The sequence below is a fragment of the Hypanus sabinus genome, chromosome 9 (genome assembly GCF_030144855.1).
Source record: "Hypanus sabinus isolate sHypSab1 chromosome 9, sHypSab1.hap1, whole genome shotgun sequence".
In the NCBI taxonomy this organism is placed as follows: Eukaryota; Metazoa; Chordata; class Chondrichthyes; order Myliobatiformes; family Dasyatidae; genus Hypanus; species Hypanus sabinus.
The window spans coordinates 133,504,929-133,523,595 of NC_082714.1; the positions used below are offsets into that span (position 1 = coordinate 133,504,929).

At 40.4% G+C, this 18,667-nt stretch overlaps 1 protein-coding gene across 1 annotated transcript in view; it reads left to right on the plus strand.

The window, feature by feature from the left end:
* Positions 1–17,126, plus strand: part of LOC132399823 (sterile alpha motif domain-containing protein 10-like) — a 112,841-nt gene extending 95,715 nt beyond the window's left edge. Inside the window, exon 5 of the mRNA XM_059980623.1 lies at positions 16,373–17,126. Coding sequence (XP_059836606.1) covers positions 16,373–16,395 — 23 coding nt within the window. The 3' untranslated portion in view covers positions 16,396–17,126. The remainder of the gene's footprint in view (positions 1–16,372) is intronic.
* Positions 17,127–18,667: the final 1,541 nt, after the last annotated feature.

Sequence of the window (18,667 nt, forward strand, 5' to 3'; positions counted from 1 at the left end):
TATTCCAACTATTTTATTGAGTACCCACAATAAAAGAATATTCATTATTCTTGGACTTGGACAAGATCACAAAAGGTGCCTAATCAACATGCAATTTCAACAGTAAAAGGTGGGAAATTTCAGCATTGTTGTTATCACTTAATTCCAGATCTGAAAAGCATTCAGCTAGCGTACTTATTTCATTTTCACATTCAGATTTATTTATCACGTGTACATCGAAACATAGTGAAAAGCACTGTTTGGCATAACAGCCAACACAACCTAGCAACGTGCTGGGAAGAGTCCGCAAGTGTCACTGCATATTGCTCAACAGAAAACAACAAAACAAAGCATAACAACAGTAAATCAATCACTTTCCTCCCTCCCACCCACCACACACAGGGACAATCCTCCAAATCCAGTGTCCAGTCTCCAGACTTCAGCCATCAGGCTTCGACTTCCAGCCTCCGATCTTCAGTATCAGTATTAGCTGATGACAGACTCCAGGCTTGAACACTGGGTGTGCTGACAGACCGGCACTGTGCCTCCTGTTTGCGTGGACATCTGACCCCGGAACAAACTGAAAAGCTCTGATGTCGTTCACCACCCATCCGCATTGCCGGCCGTTGAGCTGCAGAGCGGAGGCCTGGATTGCAGATGATTAACACGAGAGATTCTGTAAATGCTGGAAATCCAGAGCAACACACAAAATGCTAAAGGAACTCAGCCAGTTGGGCAGCATCCGTAGAGGGGAATAATTAGTCGACATTTCAGACCAAGACCAAAATCCCACCTGTTATGGTGGATGGTTAGAGAGTGTTCAATGTGTCAGTCCCCTAGTCTATGCTGGATCTCATCGATGTAGAGGAGGTTGCACTGGGAGTACTGGATACAGTAGATATCCCCAACAGACTTACGGGTGGTGAGAGAGAAGGTGAAGGGGCAGTTGTAGCATTTGTCCTACTTGTAAGTGCCAGGACGGAGATCAGTGGGGGGGGGGGGGATGAGTGGATAAGGGCATCATCGAAAGTGCAATCCCTGCAGAAAGCAGGTTGTGTTGGGGGAGAGGTGTTTAGTGGGAGGATCCCATTGTGGATGGCAGGAGTTATGGAGGATGATGTCCTGAGTGCAGAGCTCACAAGATGTAAGGTCTATCCCTGTTATGGTGGCAGAAAGATGCAGTGAGGGCAGATATCTGTGAAGTGGAGGAGATGTGGAAATGCAGCATTGATGGTAGAGGAAGGGGAACTTATTGAGATTCATTGCAGAATAGGCCCTTCCAGACCTTGGAGTCGCACTGCCCAGACAACTTACAGTGACCAGTTACCAATCAGGACGTCTTTGGACTGTGGGAGGAAACCAGAGCACCTGGAGGGAGCCCATGTGATACAGACTCCTGACAGACAGTGGCAGTAAGTGAACCCGGGTTGCTGGTACTGTACAATGCTGTGCTAACCACTACACTACTGTCCCACCCCAGTGCTTTCCAGAAGGAGTCCAAGAAATGGAGGAGAATTCCTCTAATCCCCGGTAATTTCCCTTTCCCCTTCCCTCTTTTTCAATTCCCCCTTTTCAATTTCCCTTTCTGAGTTCCTCTTATCCCCTCTCTTCTCCTCACCTCATTCTAGTGCCCTTTCCCCTTCCATGGTCACTTCTATTAAATTCCTCCTTCTTCAGCTCTTTTTATCTTCCACATATCACTTTCCAGCTTCTTACTTCCCCCACCTGCCCACTTTCCCTCTTACTTGCTTCACCTATCTCCTGCCAGCTTGTACTCCTTCCTGCCCCCACCTTCTTATTCTGATTTCTTCCCCTTTCCTTTCCAGTTCTGATAAAGGGTCTTGGCCCACAATATCAAACGTTTATTCCCCTTCATAGAAGCTGCCTGAATTGTGGATGTCTTTTGTCACCTGAGCACGTCATTGCACTTCAATCATGGAATACGGAACACAAGCCTGACCTCTGACCCCTCCACATCCCTGCCACTAAACCCTAATCTGACCTCTAACCTCCTCACGTCACTGTCCCTCAACCCCAATGTGTCCTTTAGCTTCCTACTCTGTCCACAAGACCACCCCCACAAACTTAAAAATCAACCAAGTCTGAGACATAGTCTCAGTGGAAGCAGCTCTAGATGCCATCTTGAAAAATATTACCAATTGATATATTTTTATACACCAAAGTTCTAGTTTATTATTTTATTGTGTGCCTTTGAGTCATTTTAGAAAGGAAATATTGCTGTCACCTGGCAACAGAGCAGATTCTCCAGAACTTTACCAATAGTCCAATTAAGAGGAATAGACAGAGTGGACAGCCAGTGCCTCTTCCCCAGATCACCACTGCTCAGTACAAGGGGACATGGCTTTAAGGTAAGGGGAGGGAAGTTCAAGGGGGATATTAGAGGAAGGTTTTTCACTCAGAGCGTGGTTGGTGCGTGGAATGCACTGCCTGAGTCAGTGGTGGAGGCAGATACACTAGTGAAATTTAAGAGACTACTAGACAGGTATATGGAGGAATTTAAGGTGGAGGGTTATATGGGGGGACAGGGTTTAAGGGTTGGGACAACATTGTGGGTTGAATGGCCTGTACTGTGCTGTATTATTCTTTGTAATAAAAATGAGTTTGCATTCATAGCATCATACGACAGAAAAACAGGTCCTTGCTGAACAAGGTGCCCATTCAAACTCATCTGCACTTGACCTATAACCCTCTAAGCACATCCTATCAACATACCTCTTCAACTTTATTCCTTGATATTAAAAAGCTGAGGGGTGAATTGATCCAGGAAATTAACATTTTGAATGGAGTTTATTGGATAGATAGGTAGTCTAAGGAACTATAATCGTAAAACAGGAAAGAGGAGTGATTTATGAAGAATCTTTTGTACAAGTGACTGTGAAACTCCCACAAAGCAGAATTCAAGCTCAATTACTAATTTTAAATCTGAAATAATACATTTTGGTTGAACAAGAATATAAAGCATTATGGAGCCTATGCATTTAAATAAAATCAAGATATGCTATCATCTTATTGTCCTCCAGAACAATCACAACAGCTTTTATGTCCTTTTCATTTATTACAAATAAACTAAATTCTAAAGTAATTTAAATACGAAAATATTAATAGTGGCACTATAATGTATAATAATTCAGTGCTGCCAGAGAACTGGTGTTATTCTGGTTATTTTAAACTAACGATTGTCAGAATATCCAATTTGTTGGTTCCAATAACTTATGAATGGTCATCCTTAGACTTTAATATGTAAGTACCCTTTTCTCATCACGAGTGCAGTGTAATCTGACAGGTGTCAAAAGTAGTCAAATAAACATAAATAACCTTATCAGATTTTCAGTTATTGAGCAAGCAGTTTATGATCTCTCTGGAAGCCCCAGAGAAAGATATACTACTGTGACTTGCATCGGAGGCATTAATGTACCGCACTGCATTTTCTAAGGTGATTGTTAAATAATTTATTCCTAAAAGGAGTGACACATTAGTGTAGTGGTTAGTGTAACACTTTACAGCACCAGTAACCTAGGTTCAACTCGTGCCACTGTCTGTAAGGAGTTTGTACATTCTCTGGTTTTCTCCCGTGTTTGAATGCCTTGCCAAGAGTTGTGGCAGAGGCAGATACATCAGGAGTGTTTAAGAAACTCCTAGATAGGCAGGTAGATGATAGACAAATGGATAGCTAGATAGGAGAGAAGGGTTAGATTGATCAGAGTAAGTTAGAAGGTCGGCACAACATTCTGTACTGAGCTGAAATATTCTAAATCACAAGCAAGGTCAAATATGCTCCACATTCTGCTTTGCTGTTTCACGATTTCCCAGTGATTTGAAACTTAATTCTGCTATGTGACAGGTTGGACAGTTCTGAATAAGTTCTGGCTTCTTTAATCTTTTTTTGAGGTTATTAATGATAATGCAATGAAGGATCCCCAGAATGTTCTTCACAGTACGTTTGAAGTCTGGGTGTTTTTATAATGAGTATAGTGTGTACTTTGTAATGCAAATTCTACTTCAAAATGTGTGCAATCTTGTCTTTCCTTTAGTCACATTATTGTAAGTGGACACATCATGAGATCAAATAGAGATTTGATCTCTGTTACTGAGGAAAGCTGGTCGACATACAGTTGTTTATAAGTCTCAAGCTCCTGGTCAAAAGCACACAGTCTCCTTGTAGACAGCCCTTTAGTTTTTTGGATTCTGAGGTGACTAGTGAAGCCAATGTAGGAACCATAGACAGACACAAACATTAGGCAGGAGGATCTTATTGGGGCATAATAGTTGTCCTTTCCCTCCCCACACCTTTTTTATTCTGGTATCTTCCTCCTTGCTTTCCAGTACTGAAGAAGGGTCTCAGCCTGAAATGTCGACTACTTTATTCATTTTCTTGGTTGCTGTTACACTCACGTATTTAGGGCTTCCTAGTGCTGCAGATGCATGGAATAAAGGTTCTCAACACCATCTCAAATATTTTTTCTCAACTTTGACCGGGAGTCGGTGGATATCTGCACTTCTTCAAGGAGATTTTGAGCATACCATTGAGTTTCTCCCTTTGCCCATTTGACAATGACTTCCTGCCAAAGAGCTTGGAAATGAGTGCCTGGTTTGGGAGCTTGGTATTGGGTATGTAAATTATGTGCCCCTCTTAATCTTGACTTTCTGAGTGTGGTTAGTGCCTCAGTATGGAGATATTGGCCCGGAGACGTCAGAAAGCCGATCCTTGCAGTGAAATAGGAGTTTGCGAGATCAATACTGATGGCAATTTTCTATGCCCCATAGGTCGTCGACCACTCAGGGATCACTACTACATATAGGAACATGATATTAAGCCAAGTATGGCACTTTTGAACATCATTTTCCTCAATTAAACCAAGGCTTTGCTAGTGCATTGAAGATGGTAATTAATTTCATTATCAAAGATATGTTTCCTGAGAAATGATTTAGCAGATTTTCTGAACAGGGATAGACATTTCTATCCTTTCTGTCTAGTCAATTATTCTGTTGAACCTGCACATTAACTCCATTTATGTGCCTTTGCTTCAAACCTCTTGATCCCTTTCCTAACAAAAAGCTATTAATCTGTCTTAAACATTTAAACTGACCTCGCTACCACAGTCTTTTGGGAGAGAGGCTTTCAGCCTTGCTAACTGGATTTCACTTCTAATTTCTAAACATGCAGACACTTTTTTTTATATATGGCAAGAATAAAAATTGCACTATAAATAAACGTACCTCATATATAAAAGTGAACTATAAATAAAAACTTCACATATGTGACTGGACCTGGAGAAAAAATCAGGTATTTTTGGCTTTTTTTATTGATTGTTTTCATCACCAGTAAGTAAGACTAAAGTAAATGAAAGCATTTAATTTTGGGGTTCGGAAGGGTGTTCAGTTAGGTAATGCCTTCAGGAACTGATACAAGAGCAGTTTTACATCATCAAGGCAGCTACGTTATGGGCACCAAGAGTCTTGAATTTGAAGAGCAGACCTTGTGTGAGTTATCCACAGAACTGCAATTCTGCTCTGTTGTGTGACTTGGCATGTTATTTTCCGGGGTGTTTAAACCTCATTTAAAACCCAAATTTAAAGCAAAAGTAACTTATATTGTATATTATACACAACTTGCAATTAGCTACTCAATAGGTCTAGAGCAGGTGCAATCTCATTGGCTCTTCACATGGCCTTGGGTCACCTGGACAACATTAATACTTATGTCAGGCTGCTGTTTATTGACAACAGTTCTGTGTTAACACGATCATTCCTAGAGCTCCAAAACCTGGACCTTTGTACCTCCCTCTGCAAATGGATCTTCAACTTCCTCACTGTGCAGATCGGAAATAACATCTCCATCTCCACGTCAGGGATGTGTGCTTAGCCCACTACTCTACTCTCTCTACACCCATGACTGTGTGGCTAGGCACAGCTCAAATGTCATCTATAAACTTGCTGACAACACAGTTGTTGTTGGCAGAATTTCATATGGTGATGAGAATGCGTACAGGAGCAAGATATATCAGCCAGTTGAGTGGTGTTGCAGCAACAACTTTGTTCTCAATGTCAAGAAGACCAAAGAATTGAGTGTGGACTTCAGAAAGTGTAAGACAAGGGAATACAGACCAGTCCTCATAGAGGGACCAGAAGTGGAAAGGTGAGCAATTTCAAGTTCCTGGGTGTCAATATCTCTTATGATCTATCCTGGACTCAACATATTGATGCAGTTACAAAGAAGGCACGACAAGGATATACTTCATTAGGGGTTTGAGGAGAACTGGCATGTCACCAAGGACACAGGCAAATTTCTCCAAGATGTCCCATGGAGAGCATTCTAACAGGCTGCATCACCATCTGGTTTGGGGGGTGGGCACTGCACAGGATCGAAATAAGCTGCTGAAAGTTGCAAACAGTCAGCTCCGTCATGGGTACAAGCTTCCCTAGCATTCAGGATATCTTTAAGGAGCAATGCCTCAAAAAGGTGGCATCCATTATTAAGTACCCTCATCACCCAGGACATGCCCTCTTCTCGTTGCTACCACCAGGGAAGAGGCACAGGAGCCTGAAGGCACTTACTCAATATTTCAGGAACAGCTTCTTCCCCTCTATCAGATTTCTGAATGGACATTGAGCCCTCACTACTTCCTTTTCCTCTTTTTGCACTACTTATTTAATTTAACTTAAAAAAAATATATGTATATATTTTCTTACCATTATGCCAGTGATACTAAACCTGATTCTGATTCTGATTCTCTGTTCTCAAATTTAGAAACATGTATTTTACCAATCAGTTTAGTAGCCGATTTTGTTTTAGATATGCTTTGGTAGTCGATTTAGTGGCTAATTTTGCTTCAGGAATGCTTAAATCTATTTTATTTCTGAGGCATCAGTCCATATCTATCAGTCTTGGCAATTCTACCTGCCATTGGTCAAGGACAATTGTCTCAGCTTACTCAAAATTGGCAGAGGACCAGCTGCAAAGATTTTCCATCTGTAACACAGATACCTGCAGCTAAGTTGTAGTATAAATATTACATAGCCAGCAAGGTCAGCAATATCTTCAACAGTTATACCTGCGGCTCACCCGCAGCTTGTACTGGTTATTATAGACATAAGTTGATATATGTATACAAGGAAATGATAATTAACCAATGCTGGTTAATGATCTGTTGATTGTATATTAATTGAATGATCAACTTGTGCATTAGACTTCTCTGTTGCAGGATGCTACCTCACTGACATTCTTCCCCAGTCAGAAGAACAAATTAGTGCTCTATTCCCAATGTGTGGAACCATTCTGTGTCTTGCCCCAGTGGGGGAGGTGGGGTGGTGAGTACAGCTAATGATGTTCTGCTCCAGTGACTTGGATCAATCCTCATCTTCTGTGCTCTTTGTGTGGTATTTACATTTTCTCCCTGTGAATGCATTGGTTTCCCATTGGGTTCTCCGGTTTCTTCCCACATCCCAAAGACGATAGTAGTTTAATTGGTCACTGTAGGTTGCTTTTCATGTATCAGTGAGCAGTAGAACCTGGAGAGAGCTGAAGGGAACATAGACAGAATTGATTCCAAGGAAAATAAATCTTGCAGCATAATTTCTCTGTGAGCTCCTATAAACTCAATAGGCCAAATGGTCTCCATTTATGTTGCATGGGTATATGTGTGACATGGATGACATCTATGAAAGATATGTGACCAGAAGTTATGCTAACTGTTGCATATTTGTTTATATATGTGCTCTTTTAAATTCTGGTCAATAATGATAAATATTAGCTTTATTTGTCATGTGCACATTGAAACATACAGTGAAATGCATCATTTATGTTAGATCAAGTTAGTGAAGATTGTGCTAGGGAGCCTGCAAATGACATTACACTTCCAGCACCAGCATAGCATGCGCACAACTTACTAACCCTAATCACTAACCCTTTGCAACATGGGAGGGAACTGGAGTACCCGGAGGAAACACACACAGTCACGAGGAGAATGCATAAAATCCTTATAGACAGCAACAGGAATTAAACCCTGATCTTACAATAAACTCTGTAAAGTGTTACGCTCGCCGCTTCTATGTGGAATAGAATATAACATGAGAACTGAAGAGGAGTGGGAGCTTCAAAGAGGTCAGTGTTAAATTCCAAGTGCTAACAGTTAACCTTTAACCAGAGTACATGTGTGGTTCTAACTTGTACATAGTGGTGATTAGTATTTATACTTTGTCAGGGTCATTTAAGCATCCCTACTGTCTCCATAATACACCCTAGGTACTTCAAATAGTTCACCTCATGTTGAATGCGATTGCTGTTTCTGCCAGATGATAGGTTCGGCATTAAACTGTGTATTTTTCCATATATTTGCCTCATTCAATGGCATGTTCAATTTGCACTTATCAAAGAGAAGTGAAGGGCTTCACTATTTTTGTTACCAAAAATATTCTTTATTCCTAAAATATATAGTGAAACAATATGGAGCATAGCTTTGTCTTATCTTTCTGTACCAAGTATATCAAACTTACAGTATGTTAATGTGACACTAGTATTTAAAACCTGAACATTTCATCTTTAAGGAGGTTATTACACTGAATCCATTTCATTGTCCAGTGGTAGAAGGGGCCTAATCTGCAGCTTTTCCGCACAAAACCTTTGCACTCCAATCTTCCATGTGCCTCTCTCAGTATGTAATGGTGTACCTTTGGGACGTGGCTGTCTGCAGAGTTTGATTGTGAACACCTTATGGGCCCGGACCTTAAAAGGGGTCAGGCAGAGCAAGTTGCATCTTTCACCAAATTGATGATGTTTCAATGACAGACAATGGTTGTCTCAGTATGTGTCCTTGGGCAGAGTTCAAAGTGCAGAATCTTATGCTTGCAGCTGCTTGAAAGGTACCTTGACGAAGACCATTGCATTCCTTTCTAGACCTTCTTGGTAAACACAGTCCAGTTGGAGGGGAATATGGCTCTCGCAGCTGCAGTGCAGCCTCCTTAAGGACAGCAGCCATTGAATTGAGACTCTACCCATGCATGGTGAATCTGGCAGAGTGAGCAGTTCTCACCACCAACCAAGCAAGGTCTTGTTGCTTGTTTGAGAGTTGTGGTGATCTGAGACTACAGATCCCAGGGCAATTCCATGCTGCCTGAATGACATGGCCAAAAGTATTTTTCATGCAGAATCTTTTCTACATGAGACAGACTGAATGCAGCGTACCATGGCAACGAGGCCATACCCAGTCAAACAGGTGGAACTTGAGCAGAGAGTGGCGTGAGATGCTGTATACTCAATGTGCTTTGAAGTTGCCATACACAAAGTGGCTATCAGAATGAGGAACATGATAGGGTTTTTTTGCCTCTCTTTGAATTTATAGATGGATTGAAAGAATGTCCTGGTGATGCAACACAGGTGAAGGGTATTGGCCACGTTTGTCATCAGTATTGCTGCACATGGCAAATGTGCCCATGCCCAGTGTGGCCCATGCCAAACGTGGCCCGTGTCCAACACCTGCGCTGCATCTGTCACCAGAGTCTTCTGATGACTTGGCTCCTTTCTGTGATGGAATTGGAGATCTGAGCTCACATTCCCATGTTCCCACATTTAATTTTGCTTCAGTGTTTGCTCCAGCCAATTCTCGCTCCAGGTCCTTACATATAAGGATTGAATGGCAGCATGTACATCACTTGCTTTAGCCCCATTTTCCACCTTAGTACTGAATTATCTTGCTTCTGGTCCACATTTTGGACTTTAGGGAGGGCTGACACAAAAATCACTTGCAAAATATCAGTTATAATTCTTTTGTTACATTTTTAATTGGCTTTAATCCATACAATTCTTCCAGTTACCTCACATGGTACTGAACATCATCCTGACGGTCTCTCTTTGTGTAATTAACAGCATAAATTACCATAAATTAGTTCTAAATTAATCAGATTCATTCAACTATTAAAATGAATAGTGGGCGCATCCAGCAGATTCTGTGAAAGGTATGCAAATCTCCAGTCAGATCACAGCTTCAGCTCTCTTGTGAGATAACAGCAAAATTTTGTCCTCATATGTTTTAAATGAGCCATTCTACACAAGGCAATATGACCACAGAAATCTGAATTTAAAAATGAATCTTCAGAGGGGTCACCACAACTGGAATATATTAAAGAGTGTAAAGCAATATTACTTTTCCAGTTATGACATGACATTTTAATTCAGTAAGTCTGCTGAAAATGCCACATTTATGCTTCAGTGAGAATTGTTGGAAATTATTTTGTAATTTACTGCTGTAACTAATGCTCCAAAGCAATGACTTCAGCAGTGTACTTTGAATTATGGGGCAAATGATATTGGTTTGCCTAACAAACTGATAGCTTTGTAATTGCCCTGACGATTATCTGCTGTGGGAGTTTCTGTTGACATTATGCATAACGTGTCAATTTTTGAAGTTGCTCATCTCTAGGAATTTAAGTATCAAAAAGCACAATAATTTTTGTGAAATTAACAAATGGGGGAGCTGGAAGCAACGCAAATCAGGCATCCTGACCTGGAGGTCTATTACTCTGATCCTGGTTCTCCCTGGGAGGGAAAACAAATTACTGCGGAAAATCAGGAAAGAGAGAAGCAAAGTTAATGTTCATCGGAGACTTTTCGCCAGTACTGGGAAAACATCTTAAACAGATTTATTTTTAGATAAAATAGGAGGGGCAAAGAAAACAAAAAGGGAGGTCTCTGGGAGTGAGCAGGGGAGCTGGAATTAAAACAAGAAATTAAGAAAGTAAGTAAATTTATTATCCAAGTATGTACCTGTCACCATAGGCTAAATTGAGAATGAATAATAATAATAATAATAATAATAATAATAATAAAAAATAAGTAAATGATACTGAGAATCTGCAAACTGTTCTGGGACCACTACTCTCCATGATTTTTATAAGTGACCTGGATGAGGAAGTGGAGGGATGAGTTAGTGAATTTGCTAATGACACCAAGTTGGGGGTGTTGTGGATAGTGTGGAGGGCTGTTAGAAGTTACAGTGGGACATTGATAGGTTGCAAAACTGGGCTGAGAAGTGGCAAATGGAGTTCAATCCAGTTAAGTGTGAAGTGGTTCATTTTGGTAGGTCAAATATGATGGCAGAATATAGTATTAATGGTAAGACTCTTGGCAGTGTGGAGGATCAGAGGGATCTTGGGGTTTGAGTCCATAGGACACTCAAAGTTGCTGCGCAGGTTGACTCTGTGGATAACAAAGTATACGGTACATTGGCCTTCATCAATCGTGGGACTGAGTTTTGGAGCTGAGAGGTAATGTTCCAGCTATATAGGACCCTGGTCAGACGCCACTTGGAGTACCGTGCTACAGAAAGGAAATGGAAACCATAGAAAGGGTGCAGAGGAGATTTACAAGGATGTTGCCTGGATTGGGGAGCATGCCTTATGAGAATAGGTTGAGTGAACTCGGCCTTTTTTCCTTGGAGCGACAGAGAATGAGAGGTGACCTGAAAGAGGTGTATAAGATGATGAGAGGCATTGATCATGTGTATAGTCATAGGCTTTTTCCCAGTGCTGAAATGGCTGCCACAAGAAGGCACAGTTTTAAGGTGCTTGGAAGGAGGTGCAGAGGAGATATCAGGGGTAAGTTTTTTTTACACAGAGAGTGATGAGTGCATGGAATGGGCTGCCTGCAACGGTGGTGGAGGCGGATACGACAGGGTCTTTTAAGAGACTCCTACACAGATACATGGAGCTTAGAAAAATAAAGGGCTATGGGTAACCCTAGATAATTTCTAAGGTAAGGACATGTTTGGCACAACTTTGTGGGCCAAAAGGCCTGTATTTTGCTCTAGGTTTTCTATGTTTCTATGAAACAAAAGACTGGCTTGTAATAACTGTACTCTTTTGCCTGTCTAATCTGAAGTCCTCATTTACTGCCTCAGAAGACTTAAGCATCACATTCCTCTATCATTCCTATGTTGCTGTGGTTACAGAATATTTCATCGTTGAGGTGAGTGAAGTTATCCATGCTGGTTCAGAAACCTGATGGTTGAAGAGTAATGATTGTTCCTGAAGCTGGTGGTGTGGAACCTAAAGCTCCTATATATCTTTCCCATGGCAGCAGTGAGAAGAGAGTGCAGCCTGGATGGAGGGGGTGCATGACCATGGATGCTGCTTTCTTGTGGCAGCATTCCTTGTGCTCTATGGTGGGGAGGGCTTTTTGTGTGATGGACTGGGTGGTATCCACCACTTTTTGTGAGCTTTTCCTGGGCATTGGTATTTATATACCAGGCTGTGATGCAGTCATTCTGGATAATCTCCACTGTGCATCTATAACGTGTTGTCAAAGTACAAAATGACAACTGAACCTGCACTAACATTTTAAAAAGTTATAAGAAAGTCATGCTATCTTTGTATTGGCACTTACATGCTGGTCCCAGGATAGATACTCTGATATGATAAAGCTGAAGAATTTAAAGTTACTGACCTTCTCCACCTCTGATCCTGCAATGACGACTGGCTCATGGAGCCCCAGCTTCTTCCCCCTGTAGTCAATTATCAGCTCTTCGGTTTTGTTAATATTGAGTGAGAGATTGTTGTGGCAGGAATCAACCAGATTTTCAATCTCCCTCTTACACGATGACTTGACATCATCTTTGATTTGGCCAACAGCAGCTGTGTTGTCAGCAAACTTAAATATGTGGTGGTGGTGCATACTGAAAGAGGATGTTAAAGGATCGTGAAGCTAAAGACAGAGACCTCAATGTGGGTGTGGGATGGAGAGGTAAAGTGACAGAGAATTGGAAGTCTGGTTACCTCTAGATCAGGAGTACTCATCCTGGGGTCCATGGCCCTCTTGATTTATGGATCTCTGCTCGAGAGGAATGAAATGGAGATATCCTGCAAAATGATCATTCAATTTGCTTTCTGATTTGGGGGGCATATTATGAGCACCAAGTGCATTTCTTTTAAATTGCAAGAAATACAAATACATTGCTCCTTCATTCACTGCAAAGAAGCAATATGAGCAATTGTTGCATCTCCTGATGATCTGATAAAAAAGAGTTGTGAACTGATGGAGATGGGAAGATGGACCAGAGAATCTAAGAGAGAATGATGACTTTGGAATGCTGAAAGAGGGGGTAGGAAAGGGAAAGGTCAAAATTATCTTTAGCGACATAATCTACTGAATATAGATGGTGATGATACTGAAGGAGGGACCAAACTCTTAGGGTGAAAGCCCAGCTGCAGGAAGTGAGTTGAGAGGAAGTGTAGCAAAGGTAGCTGTGGGAGTCTATGAGGTTCTAGCAGATACCATTACTTAAATGGAGATAGTCACAAAGAACCTATGTTCTTTCTAAACTTGTTTATCTCCATTTCAGAGAATGGGTTAATGAAAGGAGGATTTGTTCACTATGTGAATGAGTTCAACCCAGCAAATAAAAGGTGGCAGTGGAGGTTAGGCCTCTCTTCAAGGCAGAAATAAAAGGTTCTCAGAGCATCCTGGTACAGGATAGGGGTGTAAAGGAATGTATACAACACCAAAAAATGAGCCTGTTGGGACCAGGGAAATACGAATTGCAGAAGGTATCAGGATTTTCATTGATGTAGGTGAGAAATGTCTGGATGAGGGGAGAAAGTGTAGAGACAAGGTTTGAAAAAGGCAGTTCTGTGGACCAACAAAATGTGGAAATGATGCGTCTACCTAGGTAATCATGCTTGTTGAACTTAGAAAGGAGTAGAAATGACTTGTATGTCTTGGCTAAGTACAAGGCTGAATGTCATGAAGAAAAGGTACCCAAAGGCAATGAGGCCAGTGGCCTGCTCCGTGACGAGGTTGTGATGTTGAGGGAGGCATGAGGAACTGTCAAAGAGCTGGAGATCTGCCTCTGCAAGCAGCTGTTAGTATGCCATACTGCAGAAGCATCTGCCTTTAATGAGTAAATTTAACCTCAAAATCAAGTTCTTCATCTCATTCATTCTGTATTTCTATCCATATGTACGCCACTCTATCCCTCTCTACCAATTTGTTCCAGTATGAGTCTCATCTTATCTAAATATCCATTCATTTTTCTTCTTCTTTTTATCTCTGCAACTGTATATATTTCTAATTTATACACTTAGTCCTTGACTTTGCCTCTCCTCTGTCATTGCCCTTTGCCAGATGAAGGATAGACAAGCTGGAATTGTTATTATTGATCCTGGATAAACTGTACAAATCATGGTGGATTAATGTTTATACATTGCTTATATGTCAGCCAGACCAGTGAATACAATGGACAGCAATTGATTATATCTTAGAAGTGTTGCTGCCATCATAATACTTTGATAAAGCTTCAGAGAATGAACTGAGCATTGGTCTACAGGTCCAAGTATTATTTCTCAACCTGTTCAACTGCTTTATTGAAACATTGGGCAGTTCTGAGCGACTGATGGGGAAGGCTGTCTTCTGTGTCTGCATCTGTGTTTTGGGCACCAGTAATGTTAGCAGGTGCTGCAACTCCAAGAGAAACAAATCCAAAGAACATGATAGGAGCAAAAACATTGCCAATGATGAAACATTTAGCAGTGAAAATGTTGTCAACTGCATCACAGCCATCTGCCTCTGCCTAACACGAACAATATTTGGACAATAGTTTGATAGAATAATACTTTATTGATCCCAAAGGAAATTACAGTGTCACAGTAGCATAACAATTGCATAGATGTAAATATTAGAAGAGAAGTAGAAAGAATAAAAAATAAGTTACCACAAACCGTCTAACAGGAGGGGTCATCACTCTCTTGGCGATAGTTTGACTCATTATAGAGCCCAATGGCCGAGGGTAAGAGTGACCTCATTTAGTGCTCTTTGGAGCAGCGCAGTTGTCTTAGTCTATTACTAAAAGTGTTCCTCTGTTCAGCCAAGATGGCATGAAGAGGGTGAGAAACATTGTCCAGAATTGCCAGGATCAGTCATATGCAGGCCTCCAATCAATATTTTAGAGGCACACACTTCTATTTTGTCAACATCACTGACAATTCATCGCAGGACTGTGTATTGCGCAGAAATCACATCTCAACACCAGTCTTCATGTCCAATCATCATGAAGTGCACTTCCAGCTCCACATGATTCTGTGTGCCAGCGGTTTAAATTACTTATCGCTTGTCCTCCATGGACCCTGAGCCAACGTTTTAGGAATCTGGAATAATTTGTCTCAGGGTACTCAGTGAGCAGCTTTAACACAGCTGCAAGCTGAACAGCTGCATGTGGTTATTTTCATTCACTATTTTTTATGGTTGAACCTTTGTATTTTTCATAAACTGTTAAGGTCAAAAATGGAATGAGAAGAAAGTGGTTGGTGTAATGTTACTGTTTATGATTTGTCCTGTAACCGGATTTGTCATTTTATAACTGCTGTTATTTCCCTGCATAACCATGGTTAACTTCGGGACATTTACAATATGTGAATCTGGAATGCACACAGCTGTGGCTTCTTGAGATGGAGCTCAATAGTTTTGCCAATTCTAGTGGAGAATCTGCAGGCTCGGTCTACCTTTCCATTTCAAAAGAGGAGAATGACAGCGGGGTATTAAAGACAAGGTATATAGTACTGATAGTTGTGATATTTATTTTATATTGAAACAATATAAAATTTAACCCTCCTTTAAAATCTAAATGAATCAAAAACATGGTATTGCTTTATAAGTATGCAGCATAAACGTATTTCTATACTATAAGTTTGCAATTATCAATTGTAAAAGCTCAAGAAATCACTTAGATCTGTACCTGCTATGCCTGATAATTCTGGGTGAAAGCATTGATTCGTAAAGTTTGGTTCCTGATCTGTACTGAGATAGGAGATTTCACTTATGGTGGCATGCTCGGCATCAAATAAGAGGGAACTCAAAATTCTACTTCTAATTCCTACTCTGATCTGGGTCTTAGAAAATGTCAGTTATGGCTGAAGATAATTGATGCAGGCTTGACGTGCTGCGCGTCGTCACATCATCTACAAATATGTTCTCTCGGGATCAGACCCGAAGGAGAGCTGAAGAAAGGTCATCAACCTGAAACTTTAACTTTGCTTCTCTCACCACTGCCACTGCCTGACAAACTGAGCTTTCCAGTATTTTTATCTTCACTTCAGATTTTCAGCAACTCCAGATTTTTGTTTTTTGAACATCTGTTGGGGTCGTGGCAAACATCTTTGTAAATATGCCTTGCAATGTCTCATTCAGTGTGGAAAAAATCAAGATGACTGTAAGTAAAGTGATAGAAGAGTGATTAGTATGTAATCAATTATTTAACCCAGTGGATGTATCACAATATGCAGCTGATTTCCTGTTCAGCATAGTTACATATCAATCAAAAACTACAAAAATAGATGTTTTTGCCTTCCTTTTGTCAGTGTTATTCATTCTGTCTTTCTTTCTTTTCAGCCTCATTTGACAAATGTTCGTAGCTGATGCTTCCTTGCTGTGAAAGAGTGGATCTTCAATACCACGGGATAATGCAAGGAGTAGATTTGAAACTGTGGAGAATCATGTGGTGAACTAATGTGATCATTCTGGAACAGGGGAAATCCAGTCCAAGCTGATTTGCAAAAATTAATGATTATTTACTTATCTTGTTTTAAGGCAAAGAAAAGCAACACTGACATTTTCTTTTCTAGTTTTGTAAATTAAATACAAATATCCAGTCAACTGTTAGCGGTGATTGAAAGGTGCTACAATTCACTATTTTCTCTGTTACATTTGACATCCACCCTGTTAATAGTTTTTCGTAACATTAGGTAGGGAATTCACTTCTTTGGCATGACAGTAAAATGAAACTGCTTTGGAAATGTATAATTCGGGCCTATGGAGCTTCTCTGGGGCTCCTGTTAATCTACAAAATTATCTTAGGATATTTCAATATTACCACAGCTGATTTAACTGTTTGTAACAAAATATTAACCAGTGAGAAGAATGCCTCATGGAAGTTCTGGAATATTTTAAAATAAAATTATCATTTTACTATGCCAGTGCCTGGCTCCTTAAGATAAAACCAAATTAAAAACTGGCATTGGGTTAGCTGTAACAAAGTGGTTATCCGAAAACAAATTCAAGAAAGAGCATAAAGTGAATATGGCCAATTCTAGTCACTTCATCTCAATGGGAAAAAAAGGTTTTTAGTAAGCATCATTAAATTGAATCAAAGGAAACTCAATACTTTATGACTGAAGAACTAATTTCTATTGATGGATTAAAAAGCAAATGAAGACTTAGCTCTGTGATTTTTCACCAAACACAAACAGTAATTTAATTGCATGTGACTTAGGAGGAAGAATGATCTTCATATATATATATATATATATATATATATATAGATGTAAATAGTTGTTATGTAATTCACTGGTATGAGTAACATTACATCCGGAAGATAATTTGCAAAGGAAATCTTCAACAAAGATAGTAAATATTAGTTTGAGGCACAGTTTTAAAATGGTTATTTAATAATTTCCACTAAGAGTCAGGTTTTGAAACACCAGTCATATCAGCAGTTGTCTTTGACTGTACGTTATGCTTAGGTCACTTTTGATAGGAAGCAAAAGTTCCCAAAAGAGTCCTAAACTATTGGTTTTGAGTGAGTTACTGTTAATGAAGATATGAAAGTCCTGAATCTTAATGCTGCTGTGAAGAATGTAATATGCATACTACCTAAATCTATATGGCTTGTATTGCTCAAATAAGTTACAACTTCAAGAGTACTGTACTAACGTAGCAAATAATGAACAGCATTGAAGAAAATGCTATTCACAGTGACCCCAGGCTGCTGCCGCTACTACTAGAATTGTTCATACAAGCAAGCAGTTCTGTCTCCACTTAGAGACAATTCCAAGATACTGTGGTCAAGGCTAACCATCCTCACTCATATAGTACTTTGGCTGGAGATGACGTATGAATGTACCTTCTTAAAATTATGACTCCCAGTTGAGGCCGTGGAACTAACCCTTATATGTGACGTTGCTCAAGTAATCAGAAGAACCTTTACATTCATGACTTGAACAACTTTTTTCTGATTTTCATTATCAATTGATATAAATCAGTTTGTGCTGCTGCTCGTACTGAGTTCATCAAATACACTACTTTTGGCAAAAATAGCCCAGAAAATGGGAAAAAATACATATGACGTAAATCAGAAATAAAACAGAAAGTGCTTTAAGAATCTAGTAGGTCAGGCACCATCAATGGAAAGAAAAGCAGTTAACAGTTCAGGATCAAGGAACAAGTTACTTTTCAAAAGCATAGAGTAGCTGGGTGGGAGTAGCAGATGGTTTTAAAAAAAAAGGAATAGGGTGAGACTAAATGGCTAACTGTAGCAACCAAAAGTATGTTACGATTCTTTGACTGTGTACGGTGTTGCTGATAGCCAGGCTGTGTTACATCCCCAGCAGATTACGCTAGAAGAAAAATAAAAGCTGAACCAAAATGTCTGTGCCAGTGGTACAGTGGTATCTGCATCTGGACTTCAGAACAAGAGGTCCTGAGTTTGAACCTGGCCGTTTCCTTGCGTGCTTTCCATCATCGCTGGGCTCGGCCGCATAAAATAGACAAGAGCTAAAGAAAAATACAAGGTTGCTGCCGAATGTGACAAATAAGGCAGGGGAGGAACTTCACCTTTAGACAGAAGGTGGAACATGAGGGGAAACTTCTCCGCTCAGAGTGAGAGTGTGGAGTGCGTTGATGCATGTG